The sequence below is a fragment of the Ambystoma mexicanum genome, chromosome 4q (genome assembly GCF_040938575.1).
Source record: "Ambystoma mexicanum isolate Mex_15411 chromosome 4q, UKY_AmexF1_1, whole genome shotgun sequence".
In the NCBI taxonomy this organism is placed as follows: domain Eukaryota; kingdom Metazoa; phylum Chordata; class Amphibia; order Caudata; family Ambystomatidae; genus Ambystoma; species Ambystoma mexicanum.
In genome coordinates this window covers 495384980-495397419 of record NC_090928.1, presented here as the reverse complement: position 1 = coordinate 495397419, position 12440 = coordinate 495384980, and the positions used below count along the sequence as shown (strand labels likewise).

Below are 12440 nucleotides of genomic sequence, written 5' to 3'. Positions count from 1 at the left end.
CTGGTCGAAACAACGAACTGCAACCACTGCCAGGAACAACTGCCACCGCTGGAGCTTCCTCTCTCTTTAAGGCACTGTGTCCTGCCTGGCCTCCCTTTCTTCGGTTTGCCCAAGGTGACCCTTAAATCCTTGGCTTTCCCACTGGGTTGGCCCCAGACCTTCTAACTTTATCTTCTTGAATCGCCCCAACCTCTTTTGAACATTCTGCAAAGACTTTTAGTGCATTTTAAACCATGTGATCCTGGGCACATTTCGCTTTGCTCCATTTAAAGTGGGCCTGGCCAATGAACTTTGGCTCTACAGTGTATACTGCCTTTATTCCCTTGCTGAGAACTCATAAAAGTGTTGGAACCTGTTTTATTTCTATGCTCTGCCTTGTTCTCTCCCTTTAACTGAACTATTGGAGTGCCATCAGGTTACGCGCTCACATCTGTTTTAACAAATCGTGGTGTTTTAACTCTGACTTGTCTGATAGTTATCAAGGGAGGTGTCTATACTTTACCTGACTGTTTTAACTTGCTTTTGATTTAGAGTGCTAGTATATTGCCTAAAGTGTTTTAAATAAATTATATACTTTTTATACAAAGCTCTGGTCAGTGTTTGTTTGCTCTACTGTGTTTTTAGCCCTATTGTGTATACTCTATATACTGCCCGACTCTTCTTGAAAGAAGTCTGACTGCTCAGCCACAGTTACCAGGTAAATCTGGGTGGTGCGGACTGCTACCAATTGGGTTTACTGCTTACTCCTGTAGTCTTAATCTTTTTGCAGTGGTCCCCAAGGGAACTGCACAGGATTCTGCCCAACAGCTCCGGCAAGGCCTTCGACGTTAACGACTGGCAATCGTCAAAGTCATCGGTGGCATGGTCCTCGCCGAGGCACCAGAGGCAGACTTTGTGCGGGTCTGTAAGTGACATCTTGGAACCGCAGTCCCGACACTTCTTCTTCTTCTACACCACGGTTAGGATTCAAGAAGACATGATATCTGTTACACAAAACACCAAGTTCAAAGAACCGATAGAAGTAACAGAAGAACCGAGGTGCGCTGAGATCTCCGAAGCGAACACGCTCACGGAAAAAACGGAACTGAGGCTACGGGCGTCGTGCGTCCTACTTATAACATTCGGTGACATCGGCTCGACGGAGGCCCTCAAGGACAGCGTATCGACGTAATCAACGCAGGACACAGAACATTTTCCAAAGGAGCACAGCTGTGGTGATTACCTGTCATAGATGTGGAATACGTCGGTGGAACCAATCCCTTCGAAAAGGTTGCACACAGCTCCTGGACGCGGCCGGAACTCTTCTTGCACCCGCAGCTCCGGGACTTCTAAGACCAGAACCAATGCTGGGAAAACATACCTCTGACTACTAGCGGCCTGCCAAATCTGTAGACAAATCATCAGATTATGGTGGTTTGGGGTCAGGGGGTTTAAGTTACAGTGGTACTTACCTGCTCCCCCATCTCTGCCCTTTTAACAGTTTGAGAACTTCTGAATTGTTTGACAACTGTTTGGCAATACTGGTTGCCAAAAGCCCTCCAAAAGCTAGGAGCAGTCTTACCCACCAGAATGTAGTCCTGGCTTTTAGAACCTTTTTCCGACCCCCAAAAATATTGGCAACTTTGTGAACCTTTGGGCACAAGGCCCCATACAACTTGGGGTTGGACTTGATATTCCTGTGGAAGGTTGGTGTAATAATTATTTACTTAACTTCCCTTTCAGGTATGGGGGTGAACTGAATGTTTTACACCAACTCACTGTGAATGTACATATGTATTTTACTATTTAGTATTGTGTGATATTACTACCAGTTTTTAGTCTTTTTTTCATAGTATGCGTCTTGTCCAGTAATTGGGCATTTTTCTACTTACCTGTCCAAGTCTAATCCTTGATTGCTCACTGTGTTGAACTCATTGTGGACCCCTTACCATACTCAGCTCTCCTGAGACTTAGCCTTGACCACTCTCCATGGTGCCTTGGTTGGTCTACAGCTCCCAGAGTTGTGCCTGTTCAAATTAACTAGGTTGGCCTCCTAAACATCTGTCCAACAAACCAGAGTTTACAAATCCAGTCTAACATGTACAGTATTTACAAACCTGAAAAGGTGGGCAAGATGGCCAAAGGGAAAACGAAAACCTTGTGGCACGGCCATCTTCGGCTGCTACCTAACGTTGGTAATTATTTGTGGTAAATGCAAAGGTGCACAAATAAAAGTACATAAACAGTTGAAAAATATATGCGCTGCTGCCACCAGCACATCCTTGGCACATTGACAAACTAAAAAGCCATTACAGAAAAAGAAATGATACAAGTACCCCAACGGAACTTCAAGGCGATGATGAAATTGTAACAATACAAGAAATTCACCAAGAGACATACTCTCTCAACAAGAGACATACACTCTCAGTACTGTTAATGTTAATGGATATTTGAACCGTGCACTACCACCACCGGAGTGGTCCCCTGGCGCTCTAGCGGCTCTGAAAAAGGGGACGACGACGGGGCAGAGGGGGGGGGGGGGTGTTGGGGGGGGGGGGATTTAGTGGGAATAATCTGGAAAAGTGCAAGAGACCAGTGATGTACTGTTGGCAGCCTCAGCCCGGTGGGTCCGTTGGCTGGGCTTGGGGTGTTTTACGGTCGCTAGTTGTGTGCTGTTGTGCAAGTCTATGTGTGGTTTGTTGTTGCAGTGTTGTGAAGTTTGTGCGGATTGCTGCGTTTTAGGTTTGTGGTTGTGTTTGGCTAGAGTTTGAGAGGTGTATGCAGAGGGATGAAATTGTTGGTTGGTTAGTTGGCATTGCTGTCCTTGCAATTATGGAATTCCATCTGTGTGATACATGCTGACATTCACACTTCTATCTAGATGCGGTTCAAACTTAAGTTAAGAATTCCAAACGAGTGCGGCACATGTTAACCATCACATTTGTACCTAGATGCAGCGCATGCTACAGTTAAGAATCCTGAGTGTGGCACATGCTTACAATCACATTTCCATCTAGATGCGACGCAAGCCAAATTTCAGAACGAAGCGTAGTGCATGCTAACAATCACATTTCTATCTAGATGCAGTGCAAGCTAAAGTTGAGAATTCTGAGTGTGGCACATGCTAACCATCACATTTGTACCTAGATGCGGCGCAAGCTAAAGTTCAGAATTATAAGTTTGGTGTATGTTGACAATCCCATTTCTATCTAGATGTGACGCAAGCTAAAGTTGAAAATCCTGAGTGTGGCACATGCTAACCATCACATTTGTACCTAGATGTGGCGCAAGCTAAAGTTCAGTTCCTTACAGGTGTGGCACTAGCTAAAATTGGCAAGTAAGTTAATATGCATCACAAGGCAACATTTACAATCCACTTACTGTGGTCACAAGTCTTCCTAAGTATGTATTGTCAGAGTCTATGGCAGTCTATGCTATTGAAGGTAAGGTAGAGTGACAGCAGCTTTCTGGAGTAGAGTAATTGTTCTACCCCCCCACCCATGCCACACTCAGTTTTGTTGGTGTCTGCTGGCTTCCTTGGCTTCCCCTGCTGACACCTGCAGACAGATATTGGAGCCGCCTCTGTAGGAGCTGCCCTTAGCCGTGGGGGCTGCTGAGCAGAGGGCTGTCCTGGGAAGGTCGGTTAAGACCGTAAATAGCACCAATCGCAGGGCGGGGGTGGACTCGGGAGGCGGGTGGAGGGCAGGTGGCAGCGAGCGGGTTGCTAGACCCAGATAGCAGGATATTCACCAATGGGAAGTGGTGGGCGGGTTGGAAGGCGGGAGGGAGAGGGGAGACCAGGAAATTGTCGCCGGGGATTACAGGGCGCATGAGGCCTGGGAACACTTTTTAAAAAAAATAAAGTGGGCAAATGGGGGTGCAATGGGGACGGCTGCACTCGCCTGCTTCTCCTGTGTTAAAATCCTGATAGTACTGATAGTCTTGGGGACCAGTGAGTTTCTCCATGAGAATGAGCAAAAGGGCAAGGGAAGTCATTTATAAGGCTTCCAAATCCCCAAAATGTGATTCAAGGAGTCTAAAACAAAAATAAAGGGTGCCGTATAGAAGTCTATGGGAGGAAATCGGCAAACAAATGCTTTCGTAACAGTGGACAAGTATTAAGAATTACATGTCAAGACAAAGATGGGGTGACAAGAAATAAGACAGTTAGGCTTTTGTTTTAAATCATACTGTTTTATCAGTTTGGAAATTTGAGAAAATGAATGCAAATGAGACCCAGGTAGCAGTTATCAAGAAAGGCAGCCTTCCCCCAGTTTGTGGAACAGGAGAGAGGTAGGGAGAGGAAAGTGAGAGTGAGGAAGGAACATGAGGAAGTAATACAAAATAGATCCATTTAATTTTTCATGTCGTACTTACATAATGCCAGAAAGGTGTGTCTTGAATTCATTAAGTTTAGCACTCTTCTCAGTAAATCTTTGTTCATAATGTAATTTTTTATGTGGTATGTGTGGTGTTCCACACAAAAGGTAAGTAATTCCAAAATAAGGGCAAGCAACTGTGCTGTCTGATAGTTATCTACAGAAAGATGAAAAACAAACAATTCATTAGTATGATAATGCGCTACAGTAGTATTTATAGACTGATTTCTATTAGAAGATTGTTAGCAACTTTCTAAAACACTGATACTTGTAGGTGTGCACTGTCAAAACGTGAGTCAACAAAGCCTGTTAAAAAGTTAAAAAATGTATGAATAAAATTACCTGGACAAATCGTGCTGCTGTTTGATCCAATAACTGCATCTGACAAAGAATATTGTGAAAAAATTAGCTTATACAGCTCAGCAAAATAATAACAGTAACTTAAGGTGCAGTCCATTTTGAAAAACAGGAGTTTACCACAGTCACCAGTTTGAAAATAAAGGATGACTTGCATTACTACATGACCTGTATAGTCAACTAGATTCTGCATGGAATACTCTGCAAGTTGAATGCACATCGAGAGAAACGCGTTGCATGATTCAGATGGCCCTTTACTTTAATTTTTTGACACAAAATACAGAATGAAAATCGGATCTTTATTATGGAAAACTATTATTCTGAACAAATGTAATTGATAGCTTAGGTCAATTTGTATTCCAGATGAGAGTTAGGATATACAAGTCTCATTAGTGTGTGACTGGACCAAGTATGAAAAATTAAGTTACTCACCGTAGTGACTACAGTACTCAGTCCCCTTTCCTCCATCCATAAGGGTGTTGACCAGTAAAGGGACGGTACTGGAACCTATAGGCTGTGAAAAAAAGTGAGCTTCGCCTTTAAATGTAGTATAGTTAGGGAGAATTCTCAAAAATGTGCCAATTCCCTTCACCTTAGAGACCCCCAGCAACTTTGCTGGATTTTGAGGACTCGATTTTTTTTTACCTGGAAAGAGCGCGAGCCTTTTTTCCCTTCTCTTTCATGTATTTTGATGCGTTTTACTTGTGTTCTTTGATTATGGAGTTTTAAGATAACTCCATAGGCATCTTTCCATGTGTATTGCACAGCGCCCTCAGTGCAGTGACACAGGGATGTCTTTAGACTTCCCAAAGGTTTAAATACCTTATCTGGGATAAACTACTGTTTCCCAGAGAAGGTAAGGTTACATTTACTTTAATAGTCTTAAAATTCCTAGACCCAGCACACACTATCTTCCTATAGAGTGCTTGAGGGGCTACCTAGTATGCCCTGTTTCTAGAAACTCATGCAGCAGTCTAACACTACCCTTTGCTATCGAAATCGCTGGTGGCAGTGGTGTTACAACGAACTACCATGATTTTCCAGACCGCGAACACGGTAGCTAAAAATCACAGGAGCCATGTTTTTCAAGATGGCGCCTTAAGCCCCTTTGTTTAAAACGGGTCCCGGTCTTCTTTCGCCATTTCATTTTGGAAAGTTCCTTCTAGTGTTTGTCTCTGCACGCTAAACAAGGTTTGGTCCCTTCGTTTCTATGCCTTTGGCGTGCTTCAGGACTGAGGATCACCTCAAGGCGTCAGTGTCTGGGGTGGGCACAAAGGGAGGGGGGTGCCCGAAACTCCCTGTGCTTAGTCTCCTAGGAGGCCCAAATGCACTCTGGCGTGATTGGCTGGCTGACTGTCCGGCAAGGACAGCCAGGCTGCTGGGTGAGTGGCAGCTAGGCTGGAATGAATGGGAGAAAACGTTTTAAAAGGTGAGTCTCCTGGACTAGAAAGCAGAGTCGACCACTGGAACGAAAGAACCGAAGAGGATGGCTGCTGCAACTCCTGGACCGTTGGTTTGCCCGGTGAAGCCCTGCTGCAGGTCCGAATTGCCAAGTTCATCTCGACAGAGAAGCCCCTTCAAGGTGTTGGTGGGACCAATCAACTCGTAAGCCACCTGGATACCATTCTCAGAGCTGGTTAGGATTAACCAGGGGGAAGGACACCAGCTTGTGTGCTTGAATTACAGCTACTCGAACTGAAGTGACTGCATTTTGGCAGTGTTTGCTGACGATCCCGTAGAGTGCAGGAGTCCCCCAACGTCCTCCCTCTTGTCCCCACGACTGAGGCTCAGGAACAGTGAGATCTGCAGGACCTGCCAGCAACCAACATCTTCAGCTGCATCTATTGCTTCATATTAAGGTACTGTGCCAACCCAATTGAGAGAACACCTCTCGCGATAAAAGTTTGTGGAACTTTCCCAACTTGGAGGCCTAATCAGCTTTTGACCCCAACATATGATTCTTTTTCGTACAAACTATTTGAGAACTTTGGCAAAGACTTTACTGTTTACTTCAAGAACTGCTCTTTCCTATCCAAGACACTAGTCCATTGACTTTGGCCTAGGCCTATTGAACTGAGTCGAAAACTATTTGCACTGCCTAAGAAAGTATTTGTGATCTATTCTGCTAACTTGTGCCTTTTTACTCCCATCGAAAGTAACAAATGCCATTTTGCTCCTATTTCAGGGGAGCCTAATTTGTTCAGAAACTTATTGGTTTGATATTGAAGTGTGTTTGTGTATAATATTAAGTTGCCTCCTTCTAGTGAATGTTTTCTAAATGACTGTAGTAAATTAATAAGTGTTTTACCAAGAAACCTTGAGTGTAAGTGTCTACTTGAACCACTGTGATTGTAAGACCTCTGTGTAACCTCTTGTACTCCTAACATTCCCTCTTGAGATAAGCCTGGCTGCTCAGCTCGCTACCACAAATTGTGTAGTACAGACTTATTCCAAAGGTTGTTTTTTGCTTACACCTGTAGTCCTAATTGTATGTGGTGGTCCCAGAGGGTACTGCATGCAATTCTGCCTAACAATAGTGTGCAGGGGCACGGCACCGGGTGTAGGCACGCCGTCTAGGCCCTGCCCTCCGGCGCCTCACCTCAGACCCCTTTCAACACATCGGAGTGTTGTACACCTGGATGTACTTGCAGTTTTAATCCATCAACTACTAGCGGGGGGAGCAGTGGAGGGGGGTGGACGTATGGAGAAAAGGAGACTAAGGACTGAGTATTGTAGCCACTATGGTGAGTAACATTAAATACTCATACGTCCCGTCCCTTTTCCTCCATCCTTATGGGTGATTCTGCCAAAACAAACCAACTGGGTGGTGAACAAGAGATTAACGGTAGACAAACTTGGTGTCTTTCCTTGAGCCGATGTCCAAAGACTAATGCCTGCAAAAACCTGAGGGCGAGGTCCAAGTAGCAGCCTTGCTAACGGTCTCCCACGATGCATGCCTTTCCATGGCAATCACCACATGCACGTGGATTCCCGGTGGCACCTTTGCCTAGGGTCGCGTAAGCTTCAGAAATGGGCAGAACCATCCAACGCACAATGGACGCCTTAGAGGCCGGAGTGCCAGGGAATGTGCACCCATACGTGCCAAACAAAGCCTCTTTTCCTGAGCGGTTTTGTCCGTGAGAGGTAGAACTTAAGCACCCTCCACAGATCCAATGAGTGCAGTGACCATTCTGCGACTGACTGAGGATTAGAAAAGAAGACCGGTAGGCAAATTTGGTTCAAATGGAAGGAAGAAACCACCTTCGCCAAGAACTTTGGATGGGTGCAAAGGACCACCTTATCATTGTGAAAGACAGTGAACGGCGCACAAGCCGGCAGGGCCTGCAGCTCACTAATCCTCCGCTCTGACGTGAGCGCAACCAGCAGTACAGTCTTCAGGGTTAGCCACTTGAGATACAGAGGCCAGTGGCTCAAATGGCTTGCGCTGAAGAGCAGACCGCATCACATTAAGGTCCTAGACAGGATGGGGCCTATGTACCGATGGAAACCGCCGCAACAAGCCCTTAGTTGAGCCTGGACCACCCAGTTCACCGCCAAAAAAGTTCCTTCATCTTAGTTTTTGTAGGCCCCTATTGCTGCCAAATAAGTGCCCAATGAAAAAAACCATGTCCGCCTGCTCTTATATTGGGCATGGGTACTTCCTAGCCTCCTGTATTATGTCCCAGTTGTCAGCTGACAAGTTTGCTGGCATAAGCGTTAGCTGTCAGTGGCCAGGCTGCTAGGGCTAGTTTGCCTGGGTCCGGGTGCTGTACTGCAACCCCCCCCCCTGCTGCGCGATGATCCTCCCGTAGTGGATCGGCAGTGGAACTGGCCCCTGCACCTTGAGCTAGAGATGGTCCAAAAACCAGGATTTTTATGGCCACTGCGGGGCTATGAGGACAAGCCTGCAACCCACGGCAGCTCTTAACTTGCGTAGAAATCTGAAGCAAGTGAGGGGGGAGGAAAGTCATAACAGTTGAGGTTGTCCCAGGGCAACTGAAATGCATCCCCCAGAGATGCTGAACCTGGTCCTCCCAATGATGCAAAGAAAGGGCATTTGTGACGCGAAGAGGTTGACATCCGGCCTGCCCCACCGGAGAAAGAGAGGATCCAGGACACTGCTGTCCAATTCCCATTCGTAAGTGTTGGAGCCCAATCTGCCTGCTTCCGCATTGCTGTCCCCTGGAAGATGAACTGCTCTGATCCAGATGCCCTGAGACAGAGCCCATTCCACATAAAGACTGCCTCCATGCAGAGTGCTCTAGACCTGGTCCCCCCCCCCGCTTTTTCAGAGAAAGATTGTGTAAATGCCGTTGCTGACTTGCACCGGTCTGCCGCCAATCAGGGCAAGAAAAGCCTTGAGCACCAACCCCAATGCCTTGAGCTGCAGCAGGTTGATGTGGGAGCTGGCTTCTGTGGACCACAAGCTGTGAATCGAGTATGCCTTCCCCAGCCCTGAAGGAACAAGTCTGTAGTTACCACCTGGGAGGGCTTTAGAGGAACGAACAGGCAACTCCCCTCTCCCCACCCCCTCCTCACCCGCCCCCCACAACATATTGCTGTGAAGAAGCCACCAATGGAGGTCTGGGAGAAGTGTAGATGGAATGAATAGTCTGCCTGACTGTGAACCCATTTCCTGATCCCAGGAGGCCGCTAAGTGCAGCTGAACACGCCTCATCTAGAGTCTGGCGTATGGAATCTTCAGGACATACAAGGCCATCAGTCCCAGCAAGTTCTGAAATCACCAAGCAGATGTTGAGCAGTTGGGAAGAAAATGGAGTACCGCTTTGCGGTTTGACAGCTGGTCAGGAACAGGGAAGGCTCTCTGAGCAACGGTGTCCCACCAGCCCCCCAGGAACTGGAGGGACTGGGAGGGGAACAGCTGGGACGACTTCTGGTTGAGCAAAAATACCAAATGGAAGTGCACATCTGCCAGCCTCTGGCAAGCAGAGGGCCTCCTCCGGGGAACTGGACCTCACCAACCAGTAGTCCAAATAAGGATACAGGTGATGGCCCTCTAACCTGAGGTGACTTCACTGTGTTCATGAACTTGTGAAAACAAAGGGGCAGAATATAGGCCAAACGGCAGCACCTTGCACTGAAAATGGTGCAACATGATCGTGAACCGCAGATCCTGCCTAAGTGGCTGAAAGATGGGGATGTGCAGATATGAATCCTTTAGGTCTAGGGAACACAGTCAGTCTCCTGCGCATAGTGACTCCACAATCTGAGTGGGCGTAATCATATTGACATGTTTGAGGGGTAGGGAAAGATTTATGAAAGAAAGAAAGAAAGATCCAGGACTACCCAAGGCCCACCTGGTGGTTCTTGGGTACCACAATCCTGGAATAAAAGCCAAAACCCTCGTCATAGGGGGCCACTGGTTCTAATGCTTGCATATCCAACATCTTCAAGATCTCCCTCAGTAAAGCAGGGGAGCCTATTTGCAGAAAAGGCAGGGAGCAGGGAAAGGACGAGGGAATTGAAACCCGACACAACAATCGAGAAGATCCAAGGGTTTAAGAAAAGATGCTTCCAAGCATCAACATACAGAGTCAACCGACCCCTCCGCCGCAAGAGGAGAGTTGTGGTTGCAGCCCTTAACTGGATTGTTTTTCCCCCAGTCAGATGCCGGAGCAGAGGGGGGACAACAAAAAAAGTTCCTTGTGATGCGCTGCTGTTTCCATCTGAACTGGGCGACTTGTCCGGCTGCCAAGTCTTTCTATCCTGGAAGTCCCAAAACCCACAAAATGAGCGAGGCTTATGGTCAGAGCTACCCTGACTGTGGGTGAATGGTTTTGGCCAGTATGAGGTCTTTTTTTCATCAGTTCCTCACCAGTCGAGTTAAACAGATCTGACCCCTCAAAGGGGAGGTTGAAGATCTGTTTTTGGACGTCAGTGGAGGACCTGGTGGCATGCATCCAAGCAGTCCTCCACATATGCCCCCCCCCCACACATCCACCTACTGGCCTGGTCTACATGGGAGATGGCAGACTCAATAGGTCTTGCGGAAGGGAAGACGGTTGCGCAAGTCCGGCATTGAAAGCCACCAGTCTTTCCAGCAGCAAGTCTGGAAGAAAATTTCCAGATCTCCTTCTACAGCTTTTGGTTGTTTTCCTAAAGAAGTGCATTCATGTTCTCCTGTCATAGGTGGACACCGACATTAAGGTACAACGTCCTGCCGAAGGACCCCAGCCACTTATCCTCCTTAGCAAGACAGCTGGTTGTAGACAAGGACCCCACACCGAAGCCTTGGAATATAAGGAGGGTGCCGCTACAACAGATGAGTGCAGCTGGGGTGTGCCGAAAGCAGCACCTGATCCGTCTCCAGCTGCCAGAAGCAACCGTTAAGCAGTTTGTTTATTTGGGAAATGGCCCCTGGCTTCTCTCAAACCTTCGAAGCGACAGAGGACATTCTTCTGTAGAGGGATGCCAGACCTGCTGTCCCATTTCAGGGCCAGGACCTCCACCAACACTCCCAGCTCCTGTTGAGCATGCTCTAGCTAGAGGAGCCCCAAATACTCTGCCAGCCTTTGAGGACAATCACAGAATGCTTGGACTGAGGCAGAGACCTGCAACTCCTCGGTGTCGTCTTGCACCTGGGTAGACATGGCTGAGGAGACATGGCATCACGCTGATCCCCTTGGGAGACCCCCCTGTGGACTTGCGCCTTGCACAGGAGGAGCCTCTGTGAGCAGAGCTGGAGGAGGTGGTGGTGGTGTGGAGATTGCGAGGGGGGGGAGAGAAGAGGGGTTGCGGTGGAGGCAGGGGGCCAGCAGCGGAAGCTGGGGCAGAGCCACTGAAAATGAGGCCGGGACCACTGGAGGCTGTGGTGGGGGCTCCAGCAAGGGAGGCAGCATCTGAGATCCGACATCCCTGACCAGATCCTTGAGGTACCCCGCCATCAGTTGCGACCTCATTAGGGTTAAGAACCACTCAAAGAAGCAATCTTTGCATGGCACCTGGCTCGGGTGAGGAGACCAGCCCTCTGTTGCGCTGGGGACCTTGTGGGTGTTCTCGAACCAGCGGGGCACTAGAACCTGGTGGGTTCAGAGCCCCTGGGGGCCTGTAAGGGGTATCCCCACAGCTGACTGGCATAATTGTAACCTTGTGGGGACCATTTGACTGATGCTTGCGGAACGCTGGAAGGGAAAGGGCTGTTGCCACCCTGTGCTGCCCACTCTGAAGGACAGCGACATCCGGGCCCTTACATCAGGTCCCAAATCCAGCATTGCCTGCTGCACCACATTCTTGGCGCAGAGCCTGGGCATCAGGTGCACTTCATGTTGGAGACTGCACAAGATCCTGTCTTCTGCTGCAGAAACAGGCCTGGAAGGCTCTGCCATGTGCTTGGCTGCCATCTTGTGGTTTGGCATCGGAATTTGTGGATGAATATGCAGGGCCTCCAAGTGGGGTGGCCCTGACAGAACTGTAAGGACCGCGGACAGAGCTCCAGGGTGTGCGACATCATTGCCCGGACGGCTGGCAGTCCTTTGGAGCAGACCCATTACCTCAGAGATAGCCCCAGTAAACACCTCCCTCGGTGTGAGCACTGGTAGTCAATAAGCCCTGGGAAGACACCTCTGTCCTCTTACTTGAGCCCGAAGTACCCTCGCGGTCTCGTGCGGTATCAGAGCTAGTGTGCCCCCTGAGCCCCTCAGCATGTGTGCAGGTAGCCTTCACGGCCTCTGACCTACCTCTGGTCGAAGAGTTTGAAGGGCCCCT

At 48.3% G+C, this 12440-nt stretch overlaps 1 protein-coding gene across 3 annotated transcripts in view; it reads right to left on the bottom strand.

Moving 5' to 3' along the window:
• Nucleotides 1-12440, bottom strand: part of PPP4R3B (protein phosphatase 4 regulatory subunit 3B) — an 820721-nt gene that overhangs the window by 348704 nt on the left and 459577 nt on the right. For all 3 annotated transcript variants that reach the window (XM_069608059.1, XM_069608058.1, XM_069608060.1), the window contains exons 10-11: nucleotides 4701-4739; nucleotides 4357-4515 (exon numbers count right to left, since the gene is read on the bottom strand). In XM_069608059.1, the coding sequence (XP_069464160.1) occupies nucleotides 4357-4515; nucleotides 4701-4739 (198 nt within the window). The remainder of the gene's footprint in view (nucleotides 1-4356; nucleotides 4516-4700; nucleotides 4740-12440) is intronic.